At 51.5% G+C, this 23,846-nt stretch overlaps 1 protein-coding gene across 3 annotated transcripts in view; it reads left to right on the top strand.

The window, feature by feature from the left end:
* Positions 1–20,667, top strand: part of ITSN2 (intersectin 2) — a 137,504-nt gene extending 116,837 nt beyond the window's left edge. For all 3 annotated transcript variants that reach the window (XM_045978872.1, XM_045978873.1, XM_045978874.1), the window contains 11 exons: positions 4,111–4,232; positions 7,207–7,313; positions 8,213–8,396; positions 12,229–12,327; positions 13,913–14,080; positions 14,484–14,699; positions 15,264–15,385; positions 16,355–16,437; positions 18,862–18,945; positions 19,381–19,554; positions 20,014–20,667. In XM_045978872.1, coding sequence (XP_045834828.1) covers positions 4,111–4,232; positions 7,207–7,313; positions 8,213–8,396; positions 12,229–12,327; positions 13,913–14,080; positions 14,484–14,699; positions 15,264–15,385; positions 16,355–16,437; positions 18,862–18,945; positions 19,381–19,554; positions 20,014–20,171 — 1,517 coding nt within the window. In that variant the 3' untranslated portion in view covers positions 20,172–20,667. The remainder of the gene's footprint in view (positions 1–4,110; positions 4,233–7,206; positions 7,314–8,212; positions 8,397–12,228; positions 12,328–13,912; positions 14,081–14,483; positions 14,700–15,263; positions 15,386–16,354; positions 16,438–18,861; positions 18,946–19,380; positions 19,555–20,013) is intronic.
* Positions 20,668–23,846: the final 3,179 nt, after the last annotated feature.

The following is a 23,846-nucleotide window of genomic DNA, read 5'->3' as shown; positions in this document are numbered from 1 at the left end:
TGTGGGAGATACTGTCCCTGACCTCCAGTGGGAGAGACGGACACACCCACTATATAGAGGTGAACTACAGCACAGGTTACATTATGTGAAATGTTAAATACAGACGCAGACTAGCCTGGAAGCACAAAAGAGAGGCAAGCTGGGGGGAAGTGGGACAGGGATGGGAAAGTTCCCCCAGAGTAGGGTCACATGAGCTGTACCCTGAAGGGTTAGAAGGCTGGCTGTGTGTGGAGAAGAGGGCCATGGGCAGCGTGGACAGCACATCGTGAGGACTGAGCCTGGGCCAGGGTGGCTACATGGTCAAAGGTGAGGCTGCAAGTGTAGCCGTGGGTAGATTACAGAGACTCTGGAGCCCTGCGCTACTAAGCTAAGACTTTATTCTGCAGACAGCGGAAGCCGCTAAAACATCCTGTTAGGGAAGGAACATAATAAAAAATGTTCCAGCTGGCTTGAGCTGTTTAATAGAAATATAATGTAAGTCACAAATGCAGCCAGCCCATATGTAATTTAAAATTTTCCAAAAGCCACATTTTAAAAAGTAGAACATGAAATTGATTTGAATAATTTTTTACTTAGCTCAGTATTATGCAAAATATGACCATTTTAATATGCAGCCAACATAAGAATTATTAATGCATTATTTTACGTGCTGGGTTTTTTTTGTACTAGGTCTTTGAAATCTGGTGTGTATTTCACACTTAGAGCACTTCTCTGTTTGGACTGGCCACAGTTCAAGTGCTCAGTGTTGCTAATGGCTAACATGTTGGACAATGTGGGTGGAGAGGACGGCAAGGGATCGAAAGGAGAGGTTCAATTAAGGATGCGGCTCCAGGAAGAAACAGGATCCTCTCATCCGCTAACCCAGGAAGGAAGTACAGGGGTGAGTGAGCAGGGAAGGAAAGGCAGAAGTAAAAGGGCCGCCATGCCTTTGTTTCTTTCCCCTGACATCAGAGGTAAGAACGTCCGAAAGTGCGGGTTGGCGTCAAATGGGAAACTTGAAGAGAATAAAATTTTAAGAACCTTTGTACTGAAATGCAAAGGGGGTATGTTAGGAGTGGAGTATAAGGATGGTCCCCACATTCATCCTGATAAAACTAATGTCATGTGTGTTCTAGCCTTAGAAGTGATAAAATAGGGGCGCCTGGATAGCCTAGTCGGTTGAGCTTCTGGCTCTTGGTTTCAGCTCAGGTCATGATCTCAGGATGGTGAGATCAAGCCCACATCAGTCTCCACGCTCAGCACAGAGTCTGCTTGGGGTTCTCTCTCACTCTCCCTCTGCCCCTCCCCACCCTCTAAAATAAATTAATTAATTTTTAAAAATGATAAAATATCTGAAACTTTTCCTGTTATTCCAAGGTACAGAACATAAGCTAATGCTCATGGATTTTACCATAAATCGTTTCCCAAAGTGTGATCCACATACCAGATGGTACACTACACGAGGGCACACAAAATAGTACGCAGGACGACTTGTTTGCTTTTTAAGCAGGCTCCAAGCCCAGTGTGGAGCCCAGTACAGGGCTTGAACTCATGACCCTGAGATCAAGACCTGAGCTGAGATCAAGAGTCGGACACTTAACCAACTGAGCCGCCCAGGCACCCCATAGGAGAACTTGTTTTATTCTAAAAGTTATGTATTTATTTTAGTGAGTATTAGAATAAACATAATCAATACATAAAACCCATGGTCTCCTACGTATTTAATTCAAACATGAGTAAATTTACAGGGAAGGATTGTGGACAGCAGAGGTGGAATGTGGACGTGCCAGACGGTGAACGGCTGAAATCCGTACACATGGGTGTAAGAGATGCGGTAACCTCAGAGACTTAGAAACGGTTCCAATGGCTCATCCCAGTCAGCTGGTAACTCTGACCCGTGATCCCGGGTCACGTCGCCATCAACATTTCCCCTCCAGCCTCTCTGCTCCCCGCAGCCTAGTCAGACGGGCGTCTGTATTAGCTTCACGGGGTCAGGACACCTGGTCTTCTTGCAGCTCTTGCCGGCAGAACAGGGTACAGTACGATCCCCAGAAAAGCTGGATAATTTTGAACATGACCGTGGCACCACGATGTCTTCTTGAAAGCTCCAAACACAACCTGCCTTATTTTATTTCTGTTTTACTGTGAGAAGAATTTTTTTGAAGCTGTTGGCAACACGTACAGAAAAGAGACCGGTTGTCTTCCTTAGAACTGTTGGCCTAGATCTATACAAAACATACAAAAACTCAAAGGCAAGCGGAAAGAGAAGCCCCCGTGAGAAGCCCAGTCTGATCCTTGCATTTTCTGCCTCTGTGGCTTTATGTGTTCCCCGTGCCCCACAAGCCCATCTCCGAGTGGTGCCTCTGCGTCGGTCCCCGCCTGTCCCATCGATGAAGGCTGGGGCAGTGTGACACCCCTGCCCCCACCGCCTCTCATGGTTGCCTCAGCCTTGATGGTCATCCACGCCTCACTCGGCTTTCTGTCTCCCTCACGTTGTAGCTTGCTGGTACCCACCTGCTCTTTGTCTGAGGAAGGGCTGCCTGCGGTAGTCCCCTGCCACTGTGCATCAGGCAAGCCCTCAGCTACGCACCAAGTAATTCTGGAATCATGTCGGTTCGCGGGCTGACACTCAGTTCCCGTGTGCCCTTGAATTGACCCAGACCGAGTGCAGTGGCGCTCACCATGACGCGAGGGGACTTGCCTCGAGGCCTCGATGTCCCGGAACCAGTTCTGGTGGCTAAGGCAGTGGCCTTGTTGGGAACTGCCAAATCCCAGGAATTTCAGGTTTCCTAACTGTAACTGACTTTGAGAAATCTAGAGAAATGTTCCTCAAACACTTCTTAGCAGTAAGAAATATACTCTACAAACCTACGTAAAAGTGTTCACAGAGCGGTACTTACCAATGCTGCGCACCAGGTGGTTTGCATTTACTTGTTTGTTTGTTTGTGTTAATGCTAAGCCTGACCCACATATTTTTAGAGATTTTATTTATTCATTTGAGAGAGAGAGAGAGAAAATGAGCAGGGGGAGAGGGAGAAGCAGGCTCCCCGCTGAGCCGGGAGCCCGATGCAGGGCTCGATCCCAGGACCCTGAGATCATGACCTGAGCCGAAGGCAGAGGCTTAACCCACTGAGCCACCCAGGTATCCCCTGACCCACTTTTTTTTTTAAGATTGTATTTATTTGAGAGGGAGCGCACAAGACAGGCACTGGAACAGTGGGAGAGGGAGAAGCAGACTCCTGACCAAGCAGGGAGCCTGACTCGGGGCTCGATCCCAAGACCCTGAGCTCATGACCTAAGCTAAAAGGAGGCAGATGCTTAACCGACGGAGCCACCAAGATGCTCTCTTTTTTTTTTTTTTAATATTTTATTTATTTGACAGAGAGAAATCACAAGTAGGCAGAGAGGCAGGCAGAGAGAGAGGAGGAAGCAGGCTCCCCGCGGAGAAGAGACCCTGATGCGGGGCTCGATCCCAGAACCCTGGGATCATGACCCGAGCCGAAGGCAGAGGCTTTAACCCACTGAGCCACCCAGGTGCCCCTCTTTTTTTTTTTTTAAAGATTTTATTTATTTATTTGAGAGAGTGAGGGAAAGGGAAAAAGAGAGCGTGCCTAACCCACATTTTTAAAAACAAAATTGATGGAAGGATCCACAGATGGCTTATGACCTGCGATTTGGAAAACACTGGCCTCAAGCATTTGATTGATTTAATCAAATCGCCCCTCAGCTGATTGATTTAATCAATCAAATATCTTTGATATCTCAAAGATCACTATCCATCTTTGAAAGTGTCCCGCAGCGATGAGAACCACACAGGTTCTTCACAAGTTCAGAACAGTTCTCCTCTCTCTGAGGCCATTTCTAAAACCCCTTCCTCTGTCATTGATTTGGAAGAGAAGCGAGGACCCCAGTGAGATGGCAGGGGCATGGCTCCCTGCGGCTCCAGGGGAGTGGGCGGCGAGGCCGGCCTTCGGCAGGTGGGCACTGCTCTGCGGACCATCGGGCGCTCTGGAAAGCTGCGTGGCTCTTTTGAGTCTCCGTTCGTAAACCCAGCACGTCTGCTGATAATTGTCTGTTTCCTTCAAAGAAGACAAAAGGGCTGTTTTGAACCTGTGCCCTGTCTTCCCATAGGGTGCGCAGACCTCCAGAGCCTGGACACCATGCAGCTGGGGGAGAGGAAGAGGCAGGGCTACATCCACGAGCTGATCCGGACGGAGGAGCGGTACGTGGACGACCTGCAGCTCGTCGTGGAGGTGAGGCCTGTGTTTACTGTCGGCGCCGACTCCCATTCCCAGTGACCCCCAAGCCAGTCTGTGTTTGAGTAAACAAAGTAGGACTTGTTTCCGTGGCTCCTCGTTCTCACCAAATGTGTCAAGGCCCTCGGATGAGATGCCCAGTTAAATAAACAAGCCACCTGAAGAGAACACGTGTCCCCAGCGGGCCCAGCAGGTGCCTGGCTGTGACCTCCCTGGAGGTGTGGTGGGGAAGCTGCACCCTTCTCCATCTGCCCCCAGAAAGGCCTGCCCTCACGCCATCCTCCAGCCTGCACGCAAGCTGGGGCTTGCGACCCGCACACTTGTTCCGCTCACAAGTACACTCTGCCACGCTGCTAGTGGGTAACGTCTCTCTTCCCCGCAAGGCTGTGAGCCCCTGACAGCAGGGACATGTATCCTTCATCCTGCGTCCCAGAACTCAGTCTGGCCCTTTGTAGGCCTTCCCGTCGGCCCCGAATGAATTATGTGTGTTTATGTCTACACTTCTCTGACCTGGAAAGATGGCGAGAAGAAAAACCCATCTTATCATTGACCCCGCCGAGTATCACCCTGCCGCTGGCAGGTTGCAGTGCTGGGAGGCTGCTAATGGCCGTGGAAGCACCTGTCGGACACCGGCGTGGAGCGTGCACAGGGGCCGCACGCCTGCCCCACTCAGACCCGTCGCTTACCCGCTTATGCCTTGGTTATTCCCACTCTGCCCGCCTGCCCTGGCTGAGGAGCAAGGGCTCACGTCGGGGTCAGGGACGTAGGGTGAGAGCACGGTTCAGAGGCCAGGCGTGCTCATCGCCATCCCCACGGAGGCTCCCAGAGGGCCCAACCGTCCTCCTCCTCTGCTTACCTCCTGGAGGCAGGTGAATGGGATGAATGAGTAAAGTAGCGCATGGTCATCATCGGGTGAGAGAACAGACCAGCAGGTGCCTTCCCGTCCTTCCGGCGCCTCAGAGCAGACCCACCACCTTGCCAGGGCGCGCTCCTGTCATAGGATCCTGACATCCTCGTTCTGATCTTGGAACAATGAAGGTTCAGAGATGTCCGGTTCATAGCACTGTTACCTGAATTTTTCGAGTCCGTGTTCAGCACAACTCAGTAAATCGACACTCACTGAAGACCTGCGGCAGGCAGAAAGCCCTGTGCTGGAGAGCAGAGGGGACAAAGAAAGTTCCCGCCCCCAGGATTTCACAGTCACGCAGACAGACAGCTGCAGAACGGTGAGGTGGGGGCCAGGAGAAGGCTGACCACCCCTGCCACAGAGGAGAGTCAGGACAAACCAGAAGGACAAGGACGAGTGTGCCTGGAAGAGGAAGTAGGCGTGGGAAGGCTGTGCCTGGGAACTAAGGTCCTGCGGGTGGTCCCCCGTGGCTGGAGTATCTAGGCCAGTGTCGGGGGGCCAGGCCGGTGAAGCTGGCAGGGGCTGGCCACGCAGGCGTAGTGAGCCTTCAGAAGGAGCCTGCGCCTTATCACGGGCCGACGAGCGCTTTTAGTAGGCTGACGTGTCGTGTGTATCTCGCAAAAATCACACACGAGAAGGTTGTCTCGGGTAACTTGACAGGTTCCTTAAGGAACAACTGGGAATCCTAGTTGTTCATGGACACCAGCTTAGAATCAAAAAGATGTGTTTTTGTTCTGGCTCCATGTTCTAGGTTTGTGACCTTGAGCAGAACTCTCCCAGCCTTTCTTTCCTCATGAGTGCCCTGCGAAAAGCGAAAGCTGAGGGGGCCTGGGTGGCTCCGTCAGCTAAGGGACTGGATTTGGATTTCAGCTCAGGTCATGATCTTGGGACCGAGAGATCAATCCCCACCTCAGGATCCACGCTCTGTGCAGAGTCTGCCTAGAATTCTCTTGCTCTGCACCTTCCCCAACTCACTCTGTCTAAAAACAAATAAATAAATCTTTTAGAACTAATAATAATAATAATAATAACAGCTGATTGGGCTTGACCTGCGTCATCTGTGAAGTTCACTCAGAACCCACGCACAGCGTGTGCACACACGCACACAGGCGTGTGCAGATATGTACCCATCAGCTTCATAAATGGAATATAGATGGAGGGTCTCATTTCCGCTCAGCCAGCCAGCCTCTGAAGGCCGCATCTGCGTGGGGACCGTGTAAATCATCACTTTTTCTGTTGCTGACCCTCTCACAGACCGCTTCTGGGACTCTGGGGTGCCCAGCCCCTCAATTCTGCAGCTTTCACGGGGTGCTTTGTGCACATGGTTTCACTGAACCTGCTTCATCTCCCTAGGAGGTAGGTAGGAGAAGCTCCTCTTATTTGACGAGGGTACTGGCCTCAGTCCTCAGAATTAGGCCTAATAGGGGCACCTGGATGGCTCAGTTGGTGGAACATGTGATTCCTGATCTCAGGGTTGTGAGTATGAGTCCCAGGTTGGGCATGGAGCCCACTTACAAAAAAAAAAGAAGAAGAAGAAGAAGAAGAAAAAGAAGAATTAGCCCTAGTAAGAACCAGAGAGCAAACAGTAGGGAAATTATGCAACTTAAAATTTAGCAATCAGGGCGCCTGGGTGGCTCTGTCAGTTGGGCATCTGACCCTTGGTTTCAGCTCAGGTCATTATCTCAGGGTTGTGACATTGAGGCCCAGGTCAGGCCCCATGCTCAGCAGGGAGTCTGCTTGAGATTCTCTTTCCCTCTCCTCCTCAACCCCCCACACTTGTACTCTCTCTCTCAAATAAATAAATAAAATAAAATTTAGCAATCAACTCAGTGTTATATGTATGTGACAAATCACGAAATTCTGCTCCTGAAACCAGTATTACACTCTATGTTAACTAACTAGAATTTAAATTAAAATTGGGGGGAAATTTAGCAATCATAAGTAGGCTTCTTTAAAAACATCATGATCATATTAGTTTCAGTATGTGAAGTTATTGTTTGATTTAGACCACATAGCCTGTGTATTCACACCCCAGCTAACATTTCTTTTCTGTCTTGAATTTAGGTTTTTCAGAAACGGATGGTGGAGTCAGGCTTTCTCACTGAAGGAGAAATGGCCTTAATCTTTGTAAACTGGAAGGAGCTCATCATGTGTAACACGAAGCTGCTGAAGTGAGTTGCGAGCAGCTCCCGCCCCGGCAGTGGACACGGCCCCCAGGACCAGGACGTCCCCACTTGACTCCCCCACAGGGCTGTTTAGCAAAGGAACTTTCAACTGTTCTCTGCTCCCTCAAGCTTTTTATTTTATTGTCATTTTACGAAATGCCCCGTAACTGTAAAATACATAATTCTTCAAGTTGAGAAATACAACAGAGAAAAAACTTGGACAAAGAAAAATTAAATCATAAAATAGTATATTAACATAGGATTTCAAAATATGCTTGACTCTAGTTAAAGTAGGAGAGAAGCTATAGCTCCTACCCCAGGCATACTGGCTGGTCTGGCCGTCTCCTCAGTCCCTGCATGAAAATCCATTCCTTGGGGTGACTTCCATTCCCTCTCGCCGGTGAGGATGGACTCCAGGGCGCAGGGGACTCTGCACACCCAGCCCAGCCCTTGCTGCATCTCTGCCCTCCTCAGGGAGCAGCCGCTCTCCTGAGGACAGTGCTCACCTCTCCCTCCACGCCTGGCCTCTGTGGGCTTCTGCTCCCTTTTTCCCCTACACAGAGTGTAGAAAATTCCTTTCTTCTTGGTTCAGCTGAGAACACATTAGAATTTCTCTAAAGGAAGTTTGCTAAGAACCAAAAATGTATCCAGAGCAGTCCAAGGACCTAGAAATACCCAAGTGTAGAGACTTCCGTTTTCTTACTCTTCTTTGCTAACGTTTTACCCAGGTTGGCTTGGCCAGCAGAACCTAGGCCCCCGCTGCCTCCTCCTTCTGACTCTCCCCTCACAGTGCCAGGTGTTTAGGTAACTCACTGGTTCTCATTACCTTAGTCTCCCATGCTATTCATCCTTTATTTACTAACAGTGTTCGCTAGAAACTGACCGTGGGAGTGTGTTGGTTGTAGGGCCTTGCGGGTCCGGAAGAAGACGGGAGGAGAGAAGATGCCCGTGCAGACGATTGGGGACATCCTGGCCGCTGAGCTGTCCCACATGCAGGCTTACATCCGGTTCTGCAGCTGTCAGCTGAACGGAGCAGCTCTGTTACAGCAGAAGACGGACGAAGACACGGAGTTCAAGGAATTTTTAAAGGTAACTCCATTCTGGGATCGTGGGCAGGCCTCCCCGTTCCGAGCCTGGAGGCAGAGACCGCTGCACCGTCCGGGGGTGCAGCTTTCCAAAGGAAACACCAATTTGGCAAAGAATGTTTTGAGTGTTGGTGTTACCGTCCATGTAGAATTGACTTTTCTTGGCACTGGGACCATGTTGTTGCCCATCTATTAGTAGAGTATTATTTAAGCCTATTAAATCAGCTACGTTATACTCCAAAAATATCCAGAATGTCACTTTATTAAATTTATATTAAATATAAAAGCATCAAGATAAAAAAGCAACAAGTATCAAAAGCAACAAGATAAAATGTTGTCAGTGGATGCATACAGTGGGACCAAAGGAAATGAGAGGAGAAGGGGGACACTAGGACTTAGGACGCTACTTAAACACACACGTGTGACTCAGTCCATGTGCTCCACGTGCACCCCAATGTCCTCAGAAAGTCCAGAAACCAATGGGAGGAGGACACATTCAGCTCCGTGGTGCCATGGTCGTAAATTAAAAACAAAGCCTTGGTGCGAAGTCACACTAGAAGGGCCGTCAGAGACACCGTGGGTAGCGTAAGGGGTCAATGACAGCCGCCCTGAGATCCAGCAGCGAGCGTGTGCGGCGGGTACTGCAGTCCAGCCCGGGGTGCGAACACGAACGCATCTTCGCTCGTGTTGGGCAATACACGCTCTTCCCACACATGTTAAAGTGGTGACAGCAGAAATGAGAGTCAAATCTGTTTTCTTCCTTTTCTACATGTCTTCTTGTTTTTTGGTTTCTGAAATACTGCATATTGGGGTCTGTTACAGCCACAGTGCCTGAAGGGAGAATGCATCATTTTAATGTCTTCATTATCAAAAAAGAGTGGAAAAAATAATTAAGCATAGAATATGAGATATTTAGGCAGAGGATAAAAATTCCAACAAAAAAATGGAGTAAGTAATAAAGATAAAAGCACAAATGATTTCAATATATCTAAGAACAGATACACTGAAATGCAGTAATAGAATATAACTCTGGGGCGCTTGGGTGGCTCAGTCGGTTAAGTGTCTGCCTTCAGCTCAAGTCATGATCCCAGGGTCCCTGCTCAATGGGGAGTCTGCTTGTCCTTTGCCCGCCCTCTCCCTCTCTCCCTCTCCCTCTGCCCAGCCCCTACTCATTCTGTCTCTCTCAAATAAATAAATGTTAGAAAAAGAAGAAAGAAAGAAAGACAAACCCATCTAATTCACTGTATAAGGCAAAAGTGTTCCTGACCCCCCAAAGCCTATATTTGCATTTGTATTTAATTACAAAAATGAAAAAAAAGAGTTATAACCCAATATCTCTTATAAATATAGTTGTTAAAATCTTAATTAAAATATCAGCAAATAGGAACACCTGGATGGCTCAGTCTTTAAGTTTCTGCCTTTGACTCAGGTCATGATCCCAGGGTCCTGGGACGGAGCCCCGCATTTGGCTCCCTTCTCAGCGGGAAGCCTGCTTCTCCCTCTCCCACTCCCCCTGCTTGTGTTCCCTCTCTCACTGTCTCTCTCTGTGTCAAATAAATAAAGTCTTTAAAATAAAATAAAAATTAGTGAATAAAATTAAGCCTTACATGAAAAGAAGAGTCTGTCATAACCAAATAGAATCATCCCAGGAGGCCACATTGCATCATCCTAGAATAAAGCCTTCGGAATCAGAGGGCGGGGCGTGTGGCCAAGGCAAGCTAGTTAACATTTGGTGCCTTCAGGCTCCAGTGTGTAACCCAGAGATGGTCAGATACTACTTTTAAAGTACTTTCTAGCAGAGACCAGCACGTATAAGCATTCAATAAATTAATTATATTTACCTTCCTTATGATGATCTCCGGGATGCAAAAATGATTCGACTTAAGTAACGCCCTGAGGACTGACTCTTCATGAAGTTGGCAGTAAGGGTGGGAGGCACGGGCTTGCTTAGAAATGACCTAGAAGAAACATATGAGGGAACCGAGATTACAGACGCAAACACTGGTCAGGATAAGCAGATAAATGTGGGACTCTGAGTGCATGCAAATGTTTTAAAATAATGAATAGCAGAATGAAGGATATTTAGGGGTGCCTGGGCTTAATTGGTAGAGCGTGTGACTCTTGATTTGGGGGTTGTGGGTTCAGGCCCCACGTTGGGCGCAAAGATTATTAAAAATAAAAATCTTTAAGAAGAAATTAGATCTTTACCTTCTAAAGCATGAGTAAAAGATTTTTTTTAATTTTCCAAATAGTAATAAGAGCCGCAGTGTAAAAAGGGTGTTGGTGTCATCATACCTGTTAACAATAGCAAGAATAAGTGTATAGTCTCATGATGAAAGGCATGTGTCGGTTACATTACATTAAAAGCAAAATCGAGCAATAATATTCTAAATGTAACTGTTTAAAGTCTCAGAAAATACAGAAATAGATAGCATCTTAGATACATCCAAAAACAAAAGGAGGGACCCTGTCATGGCAAATAGTAAAATTATAATAAATGTGCTTTTCAGTCATTACAAATGGTCACTAAAAAAAAAAGTCACCCGGGGCGCCTGGGTGGCTCAGTGGGTTAAGCCGCTGCCTTCGGCTCAGGTCATGATCTCAGGGTCCTGGGATCGAGTCCCGCATCAGGCTTTCTGCTCAGCAGCGAGCCTGCTTCCCTCTCTCTCTCTCTCTGCCTGCCTGTCTACTTGTGATCTCTCTCTGTCAAATAAATAAATAAAATCTTTAAAAAAAAAAAAAAAGTCACCCAAGAATACTAACTACTTTAGTATTAGTATTATACTCAGTATTTAGTATTTAATTAGTACTAAATTAGTATTTAGTGTTATACTCAGGTACAGTATTAATAAGAGTAGAAGCAAATATGTTGGGGTACTTAGTCTCCTGAGCTAACAGTCTACAAGGTCATGGAGACAACTCAAACGTGATCCCTCTCCCTGTCTTACCCAGTCCAGAGGTGGCGTTACGATAAAGGTGTCCACGGGTTATTGTGGGGCTCGAGAAGGATCACTGAAAAGGAGGGAAGGGGTCAAGGAAGGGGAGAGGCTGCCCAAGGGGAGGCATAATGTGAGTCTTCAGAAATGAGTATGAACTAGGTGGAGAGAGAGAAGGCACAGTAGTCAACGTAATGCTCTCGTTACCTGGCACATCGTAGGTGCTCAGTAAACGGTAGTGACTGTTTTGAACAAAGCAGAGACAATGGGCGGGCAGAGGCAGGGGGAATCAAGAGCTATTTAGAAGACGGACTGGCGTGCAAGGGGACTCCCGGCGTGTGGAGGGAAGGTGGGGGGGTGCAGAGTGGTGCAGCAGCTCAGGGACAGAGGCGGAAGAGAAGGCTTTCGGGAAGGAAGGTGATGACTTCGGGGTGTGTCGAGGTACTGAGTGGGAGGTCCAGGTAGGAAGGAGAGAAACGCGGCAAGCACAGAGCTCTGGGGAGGGTCTGGGTGACGCTCGGGACTTCGCTGCATGGGGCCTCGGGCAGCACCTACCCTTAGGAGCTGGGAGAGGAGAAGAAGGAAGTGGGGATCTGGAAGGAGCCGGCTGGGAAGACAGCAGTCAGTGTTTCCAGAAGCGGAGGAGGGAGAGACGGCACAGCCACAAATCCATGTGTGAGAGAGAGAGATAGCTGAAAGCTTCTGCTGGGCTGACCAACAGGGGTGGGGAGCTTGCCCTCCCCTCGGAGGTCTGTTCATCTGAGACATATCATTTTTGAATCCTGAGTCTTTAAGAGAAATTAGAAATCTACAAGGTGCTCAACATCAGGAATACAGTTGGTGCTTCCTTTGTTTTCCTCCAAGCTGCACTTCGCTCATGAGCCTCTCTGTTCTTTGCAGAAGCTGGCGTCTGACCCTCGCTGTAAGGGGATGCCCCTGTCCAGCTTCCTGCTGAAGCCCATGCAGAGGATCACCCGCTACCCTCTTCTCATCAGAAGCGTGAGTGCCCTGGCTGGGATGGAGCGGCGCCGCAGAGGGCCACGGAGGCCCTAGCCTGGGAGCCCGGGAGAGCGCCAGCCTCCCCCGCCACACGGTCCGATGGCTGGACCATGTATGCACACATGAGTGCCCACGGGCATCCGGATTAGGCAAATACAGGTCAACCAGGGTCACTGGGGTAACCTGTGCCCCCTCCCCCAGGAAACTCCGCTGGCTTCTCAGAGTCAAGAGTGTGTTTTTCTAGGCAGGGCGGTTGCCCTCTAGGTCTGCAGCTGCAGAGCCTGTCTTGAGCCCAGACAGAGTCCTCCGCTAGTACAACCCTGGACTCCAGTCTTCCGGGTGAGAGCCGAATTCTTCGACCAGCTGCGCACCTGTGCCTGCATTGTCTCAGGAGCCCCCGACTCAGCACAGCCTAACCGGGCTCATCACCCACCCCGCACCATGCCCACCTCAACTTGCTAACTCAACAGTCCTAAAATCCATCCATCTTTTAACAGAAACTAGGTGGCCCTCTTGAGCCAGTGTGCCTTCTGAGAAGCATCTTTCCTCAGGTTATCACGGATGCAGTTTTAATCACCTTACAAAGGGAAACAGCAGAAGTAGTATAAGACTCGCTTTTATGGATTATCCCTTGACCATTGGTCTCTAAGCCATGTTGGCTCAGTAAGGACCTCGGCCACAGTGATGACCCCTTAATACAGTCATCTGCAGGCCCTTAGCTGAAATAGTGTGGGCCAGATGGGTCTCAAAGTTCAGAGAGTAATTCAAATACTGTCTGTTACATGACATCACCACAAAACCTGGCCATCGCCTTTAGCCAAACGCGGTAGTATTCCTACGGTGGCGTACATGAGTGATCACTTCCGAGTAGAATAAATAAAGGCCTCTCTTCTGACTAGGTCAGGTTTTGCCACCAAATGAATATTGGAAAACACATTAGACTTTCGGGGCTTTGTCCCATTTTGGAGCTGTAGGCAGAGGACTGTGGTCCCGCCGTGACCGGAGTCCAGTCAGGAGGCATCTGCTGCTGGGGCCGCACGGGGGTTGCGCCTCTGTTCTTTTACATTTGTGACGTTAGTTTGAAGGCGCTTCGGAATGAACCGAATGTGTCTCCTACTAGGGGATGACATGATTTTACTGTATTTTTCCTGTAGCAGAGGTTTCATTGCTTTCTGCAGATTTTTTAAAAAGACCAGTGACCCCCAGAATGTTATACACGATTATCCTTCAGCAGGTTCACACCCTGAGAGCGGCAGCCAGGTCCCCTGGTGGGTTAAAGGCACTGGCTCGAGTGACTGGGGGTGGCAGGCAGGCCCCTTTCACACAGGTCCTATTGCTGAGACCCCGCCGAGAGCCCCTAGATGCCCACAGGTTTCGGGGCGCTTCATCTGTGCTGCACTTGGCACAGCCTCTTTACCTGAGTCCCTGTCGCCCCAGGAACTCAGGAGCCGCGAGCTCCTCAAGGGCAAACAGTCATCACCGTTGTGTGGCCAGTGGCCCGCGCCCAGCACGTGCAGCTGCCAGCACGACGCCTGGGCGGGCGGATGACCCTGCTCACCGGATGATGCGGCCCACTCTTTTCCAGATTCTGGAGAACACCCTGGAGAGTCACGTGGACCACTCCTCCCTAAAGCTGGCTCTTGAGCGGGCAGAGGAGCTTTGCTCCCAAGTTAATGAAGGAGTTCGGGAAAAAGAAAATTCCGACCGGCTGGAGTGGATCCAGGCCCACGTTCAGTGTGACGGTCTCGCAGAGGTGAGCCCATGGGGCTAAGCTGGGGCCCCCTGGGCAGCCTCTGGGTGGGGAACCGGAGCCTGTGAACAGTGTATGTCTCAGCCCAGCCCCCAGGGACTCACCGTCCTGTCCCTTCTGGGGTGTCATTTCCCTTTCTTAGAAAGAGAACTTTGATATTTTTGAGTTCCTTGAATCCAGCTGTTCAGATCCATATTCCGTGGCTCTAAGTGATCATTTTCACGATGCCACTCTGAACTCTGAAGAAGAATAAACACAAGGATCTTTTGTGTCAAGGTGAATGGTTCCAGCCACCTTCCCAACTACAAGATTCTACCGCAGCACCCTCAGGTCCGGGGCACTGGCCCCCCACGGGGCACGGGGATGGCTTGTGCTGAGACTCACAAAGCGACAATTTCTCTTTAAGCAACTGATTTTCAACTCCCTCACCAACTGCCTGGGGCCCCGGAAGCTTCTGCACAGTGGAAAGTTATATAAGACCAAGAGCAATAAGGAGCTACATGGATTCCTCTTCAACGACTTTCTGCTCCTGACCTGCATGGTCAAGCAGTTTGCTGTTTCCTCAGGCTCCGAGAAGCTTTTCAGCTCTAAGTCCAATGCCCAGTTCAAAATGTATAAAACGGTAAGTGTCACGTCCCCGGCCATGGCGTCAGGAGCGTAACGAGGTGTTTCCGTCACCTCGAGGACCTCCTTCCTGGCCCGAGCCTTCCTGGTCCCCATGCTACTCTCTTCCCCCGTCTCCAGACGGGTCACTCCCCCTCTGTCACGTCCCAGGGAGGAAGGCCCAGTGTGGCGGGGCCCTCACTGCCCTCTGGCCACCGATGGCTGGACTCCAGCTGTGGGCTCTGGCCTCCTCCCTGGCAAACTTGACATGTAGCCCCGCCCACCCCCATCCACGTTCAGCATCAGGTCTCTGTGAAACTGAAGCGGGAGCAGGGTGCTGAGCGACCCTGTCCCATGGACACTCGGAACTCCTGTCCCCAGTTCAGGAATCTCTGATCTGCCCAACGTACTTCTTCCACAAAATGGACACCGTCTCTTTTTCCCCTAAGTAGAAGACTCGAGAAGCCAGCCTCTTCTCTGCTTCTCAACAAGGCTCTTCGGAACAGACAGCTCTCCGGAGACGCAGGCGGGTGGAGGGTTCTGGCCCATCTCACAGCCTGTGTTTCGGCCCTAACTCTTTCAGCCCATTTTCCTGAATGAAGTCTTGGTGAAACTGCCCACAGACCCTTCCAGCGAGGAGCCCGTCTTCCACATTTCTCACATTGACCGGGTCTACACCCTCCGAACAGACAACATTAACGAGAGGTCAGTCCTGACCACCTGTGACCTGCCCTGAAGCCTGGACGGCTCCGTCCCATTAGCCGCCTGCAGCCCATGCTCAAGCGCTGCTCCTTCTGCACCCCAGGCTCCCCTGACCAGTCCCGCCCAGCCCAGTCCACCGGCCCGCCTCGGTGTGGACGTGCCGGCTTCTGCCATCAGCTCAGCCTGTGTCCCTGCCTCGATCTCTCCTCAGGATCTTCCACAACGGGAGATCCAGCACCTTGCTTCCTGCTAAAAACCCTCGTGCGGCAGGCCGGGCTCCTTCGCCCAGTCTCTGAGACACGTGTGTGTGTGTGTGTGTGTGTGTGTGTGTGTGTGTGTGTGTGTGTGTTTCGCCCAGTCTCTGAGACGTGTGTGTGTGTGTGTGTGTGTGTGTGTGTGTGTGTGTGTTTCGCCCAGTCTCTGAGACGTGTGTGTGTGTGTGTGTTTCGCCCAGTCTCTGAGACGTGTGTGTGTGTGTGTGTGTGTGTGTGTGTCTCTCAGGCCCGGCGTGTGTCTCTCTCAGGCCCGGCCCCATCCCTCCACCCCCCAGGATGTCTGCCCGCCTGGTGTGGAGCGCCGCGCTCCTGCTCTCTGCCCGGCCAGCCACCATCCTCCACGGCCACCTCTGTGACGGCAGACGGGGGCCTGCCCCCTCCTCCGTGCGCTTGCTTCTTTGCTTTCAGGTCAAATGTCCCTCTGTCGTGCTGAATTGCCACTGCGGTGGCGCCCTGAGTCTCTTTCTGGGTGCCAGCACCCTGCCGGTGCCTGGTGTTCTGTAAGCAGTAGCTGCCCACCTGATCTCCAAGTAGCGAACAAGTCTTTCGGTTGAACTAACATTCGGTCTGTGATGGGAAGCTTGTCAAAGCCCAGGGCAGCGCCGGAGAGCCGAGCGCGGGCCGCGCTTTGGCGCCCCTGGCCGAGCCCGGGAGGCGTGCGGGAAAGCCGCCCCACGCCTGTGCTCTGCTCCTGCAGGACTGCCTGGGTCCAGAAGATCAAGGCGGCCTCCGAGCAGTACATCGACACGGAAAAGAAGAAACGGGAAAAAGCTTATCAAGGTACTTGGTGGTGCCCTGGAGGGTTGGAAGCAGCTGCCAGGGGACCCGGGGAGGGGGACAGGCCCTACCCTCAGGACATAAGCTGCTGCTCCTGCGGTGAGGGGGATAAACAGCGACAGCCTGAAGGACAGACTTGCTGGGGGACCAGGCAGTTGTGATCCCGGTGTCTGCTGCTGCCCTCGGGGCCTCCCCGAACCCCCTACCCACTACGCAGATGGGGGGCATCCCGTGCCAGCCCTGGGACCTCCCTTCTCTTGTGGCGAAGGAAGAGGGTCCTTTGCACAACCAAGCCCACTTTTGCTTGGTCCGTTTCGCTTCACCCAACCTCACGTCTGTGGCCTGCCTGCCTACGGCTCCGCTCCTCCTCTCCCACAGCCTGCCCCAGCCCCCCTCCACGTCCACCCATCCTCCTCCCTGACACCCGGGCCTACATCTCAGGACTCTCCTCCTCCTCACATGCCGTTCGCCCCACTTGCTGTCCCCGTCGTGTGCAGCTGGCTCCCTCACTTGACACCAGTGACCTAACCCATGGCTTCACTCACTCTGAGGCCCCTGCACCCGACGGCAGGAAGTCAAGGCTCCTTCTCCCGTTGTACCCGGAGCCACCCTCGCCTAAGCTTCTCTGTCCCTCTGCTGTTCCATAAAGTCATGCTGGGCTGCTTCCCTGAGCCCGCACTCCAGACACGCCGCGACTTCTCCGGGCCGCCTGCTGGGCCTCGCACCCTGGCGTCTCCCGGGAAGCCCTGGGAATGGCTGTGGTGTCCCCGCCACCCACACTGCAGGCTCTCAGCCCGCACGCTCCCCTGCTCGGAGGCCGCGTCGCACACCTTCTGTCATTCTCTTCCCTCGTCCCTGGTCCTTCCCTGGCGGCACAGCCCAGTTAAGACCCTCTAACCTCCACCCTGGCACAAAGCCCCCCATCGTCCTTCCCTTTCATCCAGAGCATTCTTCTTACAGGGCTTACTCTCCTTGCTAAGTGTCTTCCCTGTTGCCTCCCAAATTAAGGATAATGTCCTACCCCAGACTCAGGGCACAGCCCCACTTCTCCTTTCCCTCTGCCTCGCCCCCACCACTGCCTGACTGAACCGCCTCCAGGCCTCCCCCTCAGGTCCCCTGCTGTAGCTGCAACTCTTTTTTTTTTATTCAGGTTCCCCTTATTTTGTTATATCTCTTGAAAGGTATGTGCGAATTGGCTTTTGCTGATTGAATCTTGTTTTAATGGTACTTCAAATGCTTGCTATTGAAGAATCAACGACTGAATGATCTGTAAAGCATATAACGATCTCTTAATTGGTCAAAGACATAAATCAGTGTTTCTATTAGTCTTGCTTAACATCAATATCTATATGTACTATTATGCATTTTCTCTATGTTCAATTCTTTAGACATTTATTACTTACTCTGTGCCAAGCCCTGTGCTAGTCCTAACTGGGCCTTCAAAGATGAGTATGGCCCAGCCCTCTCTTTAAGGGGAACGGAGTGTAAGTGCCGCGTTGGAGGAGTTGGCAGGGGCCAGCGGGAACCACTGGTCATAAAGTTTTACACGCCCTACATTTTGAAAACTCAGTAGCTCACGAGCGGCCTTTGTTCATTTTTAATCGCTTGAGAGCAAAACCTGCTTAACTTCTTATTTACCAAGATAATCGAGAGTTCACAGACTCATTCCCCTCCAATATGAAAGGGTTTTGAGTACATCCTCAAAACAAAATAAGGTCTTAAGTGAAACTGCTTCATAAGCTGAAGTGTTTACATGTGACTGGAATGACGGTGAGTGACTAATAGCCTTTGGTACCTGGTGGTGACTTTTTTTTACCTTGCCTTTGACAGCCTCTGTGTCAGGGGCGGTCGCAGTCCTTTGTCAGACTCGGTTGTCCCCTGTAGAGGTGGTAGTTCTCAGCGACCAGATCACGTAATTGTGCAGTTTAACCAATAAAACTTTTGTAGAGGTCTAGCACGGTGCCTGACACAAAGTATCCAATAAATGTTAGCTGCTTTTAAGTGCTGAATGGATAGAATGTATTATTTTACTACTGTGACCATCGCTAGGCAACGGAGCGTTAATGCAAGGCTGCATAAACACGAGCTCTACAGCGGCCTCTCCCGGAGAGGAAGTTGCAGGACGCGCAGAAGCTGGGGATAACGGACGCACGGGGGCGGAGGGGGGGGGGGCAGAGATGGGGGTCCAGATGGGCAGTGTGCATCCTCAAGGCTGGGTAGGATGCAGACAAGCAGGGATAGCGGACAAGGCGCCCCAGCAGGGACACAGCCTGGGCAAAGGCAGAGCAGCCCAGATGCTGGTTGGCCAGGCCCAGCACCGTGGCAGGGGCCACGGGGGAGCGTTAGGTCATCTAGAGCTCCATGTCCTCCGTGCGCTACCTGCAGGCTCAGAGGAGAAATTAACCGGGCTTTCCTCCTCCTTTGTAGCTCGCTCGCAAAAGACTTCAGGCATTGGGCGTCTGATGGTGCAGGTCATCGAAGCTACAGAATTAAAAGCCTGTAAACCAAATGGTAAATGCTTCTCCTGTTCAACAAATGTGGTAACTGCTCTGTTCTTTGCTGGTGACTCTTCTGAATGTTGAATAATGGGACACTTTAAAAAAATCAGTGTTTCCACTGCCACTAAAATGGTTGTGGGACCCATATTATCACCGGTGTGTCTTCCCAGTAAGTTCCAGTACCTCCCTCCTCAGCGCAGCTGAGCGGAAGCCGCACTGACACTTGCCCGGGCTCGTGGGAGGCAGCTGGGACACGGGAGCCCGCACGGGTGCTCCAGGCTTGTGCTGCTGTCGGTGCTGGGCACACGGAGACTGCCGGGCAGATCCGGGCCCCCAGGGTGACTCCCGATCTCGTGGTCTGGATCCTGCTTCTGCTCAAGGAAGGCGCTGTTGTCCTTTATTCTACCCACACGTGCCACCTTTGTCTTTGCTTTGTTTTTTTGTTCAGGAAAGAGCAATCCATACTGTGAAATCAGCATGGGCTCCCAGAGCTTTACCACCAGGACCCTCCCGGACACGCTCAATCCCAAGTGGAACTTTAACTGCCAGTTCTTTATTAAGGATCTCTACCAAGATGTGCTGTGTCTCACCATGTTTGACAGAGACCAGTTTTCACCGGATGGTATAGTATAACTCGACCAGGGAACCCAAAGTTTCCCCAGTACTCTAGAATTTGGGGTCTAGGTCCAGGGTACTTGGCTTCTTTTTTACCCCATGACACCTAAGGAAAAGGACAGGGGCCCGTGGGGAGAAGCAAGGCTGGGGAGGGGGATCCTCTCCGGGGTAAAGGGTGCCCTCCGGGGTGTTTCCATTAGGGACCCCAGCCCCTCCCTACAGAGCAGCACAGCACTGCCCCCAGCACTCCTGAGTGGCTGACACCTTCTCTGACCAGAGGGACTTGGAGCCCAATGAGGCAGTCTCCTCCCACACGCCCCCTGTTCTGCACACATCCAGTCGCAGTGACAGCCACTGGGCTGGAACTGAAAGTTATAAGAATGTCTTCAGACACTCCTCCTGGGGTAGTTTCCTTTAACGACTTCTATAAAGAAGGAACTTTGACTCTGGCATGTCTTTTCACCAGATTTCCTGGGTCGTACTGAGGTTCCAGTGGCGAAAATCCGCACAGAACAGGAAAGCAAAGGCCCCACAACCCGCCGACTCCTGCTGCACGAGGTCCCCACGGGGGAGGTCTGGGTCCGCTTTGACCTACAGCTTTTTGAGCAAAAAACTCTCCTGTAGAGGGCTCAGGGATCTGCCCAAAAGGCCGGGGCTAGAGCCAGATGGCCGGTGCTGCACCTGGGCCGAAGGAGCACCACGGCTTCATCCATCACGGGCCACGCGCGGCGGGGCTATTTTCTTGCACACTAAATTGCTAGCAATCTATGCAACCATGATCTTTCCTATAAATAAACCAAACCCATAGCACAGTGCCTTTTATTAGTGTTAACATCTCTGGTTGTGTTTAGATGCCAGGGTTTCCATTTTCAGGGCTATAAAAAGTATTAAGTGGAAATGAGGCATCAGAACACCGGACACTGTCCCGGCATGTACCCAGGGCGGGTGGTTTTGGTGATGCTGTAGCCATCCCGTGCCAGGCGGCCTTGGCCGGGGGTCGGCGGGGTGGTGCTGTGCCGGGCCACAGGCGCTCAGGAGGTGGAGGACTGGGGAGAAGCGCCGCCACCTCGGCGCGGCACAGCCTCGTGCTGAAGTCGGTCTACTCTCTGCACTGAATGAACACAAACTTGATCATTTTGTTCCCGATTAGATTTTATCATCTCTGCTGAGACAATAGAGTTTGAAATATAAAGGGGAAAGCTTGATTTACTTTAAATACTGTGAACTCTAATGATATGGAAATATTTTTCAACTTTAATTTTCTGAAGTATAAATTATTTATGTAAATTCCTTGTTTTGCCTATTTCATAGGACATGCATCTTTAAGCTTTATCATTGCCAATATGTACAGAAAGAATAAAAATATAAGTTTATGAATGTAACTTCTTTCAAAGTTTGACTGATTTATGTTCCACCTGAAAGGCTCTTAAAAGGTAAGTTTCGATGGCTCAGTCGGTTAAGTGTCTGCCTTTGACTCAGGTCATGATCCCAGGGTTCTGGGATCAAGTCCCACACTGGGCTCCCTGCTCAGCTGGGAGTCTGTGCCTCCCTCTCCTGCTCCCTCTGCTTGTGGTGTCCCGCTGGCTCTCTCAAATAAATAAAATCTTAAAAAAAAAAAAATTAAAAGGTAACTTCAGGGGTTGCTGGTAATGAAACCAAATTTTCTTTCTACAACAGTGGCAAAAACCAAGGGCAGCGTGGGGGTGGGGCGCGCCTAGGAGACCCTGCAGCCTCGTCTTGACTCTCACTTGCTCCAGGACTCTGGTCCATTCACCTACGGTTTCTGGGGCTTGGTCCTCATAGGTGGCTAGACTGCTGACCCCTGTGGGAGCAAGACCCTTCTGAGTCCTTCTGCTTGCCAGGTGAGCAGGAACCTCAGGGGTAACTTGGGACTCCAGAAAATGCACAGACATTAAACCTGAGCAGGCCCTCAGCCTGCAGCTCCCGCAGCCCCTCTCCCCGTCCCCGTCGCGAGCCACATACGCACCGTCGGAGCTGCTTGTCTGGGCTCTGGAGCTTGAAGTATGAAATTCGTTTTGAACATCGATAAAAATAAGGTCTTACCCACTGAGTCCCGGGTTCGTGAGTGCCGCAGGACCGACAGCTGACTTTGGGAAGATCCACACAGGCTGCGGGAGCCCTGATTCTCAGGGAGCTGGAAGAAGAGGAAAGGTCCAGATGTCCCTCCACCCCAGCCCCCACTTCCGTCTCAGCATAATCACTGACCAAAAAAGCAAGCTAGAAAACATAATTCAGAATATTCAAGTAAAAAAAAAATCATCGTTCTAGGTATTAATCGTGGGCACTGACTTGTTACAGCTTAGATGTAAAAGAAATAGGGCAGTGCCAGCAGAGGAGACGCCACTCAACATCTGAAACCAAAACAACAGCATTTCTCAATTAACGCAAAGTTTGGCTGGTCAGGCACAGCCTCCCTGATCTCCTAGAGGGTCTCCCATAGGGTCTTGGGAAGCAGATATAGGTCCGTGTCCGAGTCTGCCTCTGCCTGGACTTACAAAGCCTGAGACGCTCACTGGTGGGTCAGGCTGGTTTAAAAGCAGTTCTTGGGGGGCGCCTGGGTGGCTCAGTTGGTTGAGCGACTGCCTTCAGCTCAGGTCATGATCCTGGAGTCCGAGGATCGAGTCCCGCATCAGGCTCCCAGCTCACTGGGAGTCTGCTTCTCCCTCTGACCTTCTCCTCGCTCATGCTCTCTCTCACTGTCTCTCAAATAAATTAAAAAAAAAAAAAAAAAAAACAGTTCTTGAGTTACTTCTGACTTGACCTACAGAATAATCCTTTCCCAGGATAGTGGGGGCTTGCATTCTCACCGGGATGAGCTGTGGCCAGAGCCATCTCTCCAGGTCTGCATACGTCAGGATTCTCTTCAGATTCAGGGCAGGAGCCTAGAGGACACGAGTCAGATAACTTCTCTGAAACTCTGGAGGACTTCCAGTGTCTGTATTCCCAGCAACGCCAGTCACCTGCTTTGACCTGGGAACGCAGCTCTGCCTCTTAAGAAATCAAGTTCTCTCCTGACTGAATCGTGAGCTTGATTTTCTGAAGGGTGAGGGAACGGGCTGCGCCTTTAGACTCCTTGCATCCCCCGGGGACGGACTGAGCGGACCCGAGGGACGCCCAGCAACCCCTACCCCACCGTCCGTGCCCTTCAGGATCAGGACGCTGTGGCACACCAACCCGCCGGATAACCGCCCTCTGAAAGGGACCCGAATCCTGACCAGCCTGACTGGCGTTATGGGGAGAGAAGGGCGTGCGCTCTGGTGAGCAGACCAGTGCTTTGGCACCGGAGGGCCCGGACTCGGAATCAAGAACGCTGCCGCTTTCGACCATGCAGCTGACCTTGAACCCCTCTGAGCTGCATGTAACAGGAGCTGCTACCGTCTCACTGCCAAAGCTTCTACGTGAATACAACCCCTCACCCAGCTCACAACAGGAGCTCAGTAAACAGTAACTATTACTGTGTGCTTATGTCTCGCAATAGGTGGAGAGAGAAACCCTGCTGCAACATTTAACTGTTGCACAGACACCGCAAGCTAAAGCTCGGCGGAGCTTTACTGCCAGTGGCCTCCCTGCCGACGGCGCGGTTCCAGGCAGCCTCACCCGAGCCCCAGCTGCAGGGAGGCCAGGTGCCGCCCCAGGACCTCGGCCGTCATCACTCTTTCCACGGGCCGTGCCCCCCACCGATGCTGGCCTTCCCCAGCCGCTCCCCCGAGCATGGTCTGTGCTGTCTGGTTCCTCCAACCTAGGAACAGAGGGAAGCGCCGAGTGCAGGGTAGCGAAGAGGGGCTGACGGGCAGGGAGGAAGGTCTCAGAGATCCCACCCAACACTTGACCCTCCCACCTGAGCTGGGCCCTTCCAGGCAGCCCTCTCCTCCCCTCTCCCCTGCTCTCTGGCTTCTGCAATGCTCAGCCAATGCTCAGCCCAAGTCCTAGGTCTTTGGACTCCACACGGTACTAACCTTTCTGTGGGGGGACAGAGATAACCAGCTCTCCACAAAACACTCGCTCTCTCTGCCATTGTGCTCAGAGCAGAGAGGGGCTACTTTTCCCAGCACCAACCTCCCTGTGGTTGGGAACAGCCATGTGACGGTCCTCATGGGTTGGAACATGTGCGATCTGGCCCACCTACCCTCCCAGGGGAGCACTGCTTCCGGACCTCCTCCCTCTGCAGGTGGACAGCTCAACCTTGGAACCTGGGCACTGAAGACGACAAAGGTTCCCTCAGCCAGAGGACTGCATGGAAGAGGGACAGCCTGCCAACCTATCCTGTTCTGGTTCCTG

This window comes from Meles meles, chromosome 15, assembly GCF_922984935.1.
Source record: "Meles meles chromosome 15, mMelMel3.1 paternal haplotype, whole genome shotgun sequence".
Taxonomy (NCBI): Eukaryota; Metazoa; Chordata; class Mammalia; order Carnivora; family Mustelidae; genus Meles; species Meles meles.
Note: the sequence above shows the minus strand (reverse complement) of the source record. Positions and strands in the feature narration are given on the sequence as shown.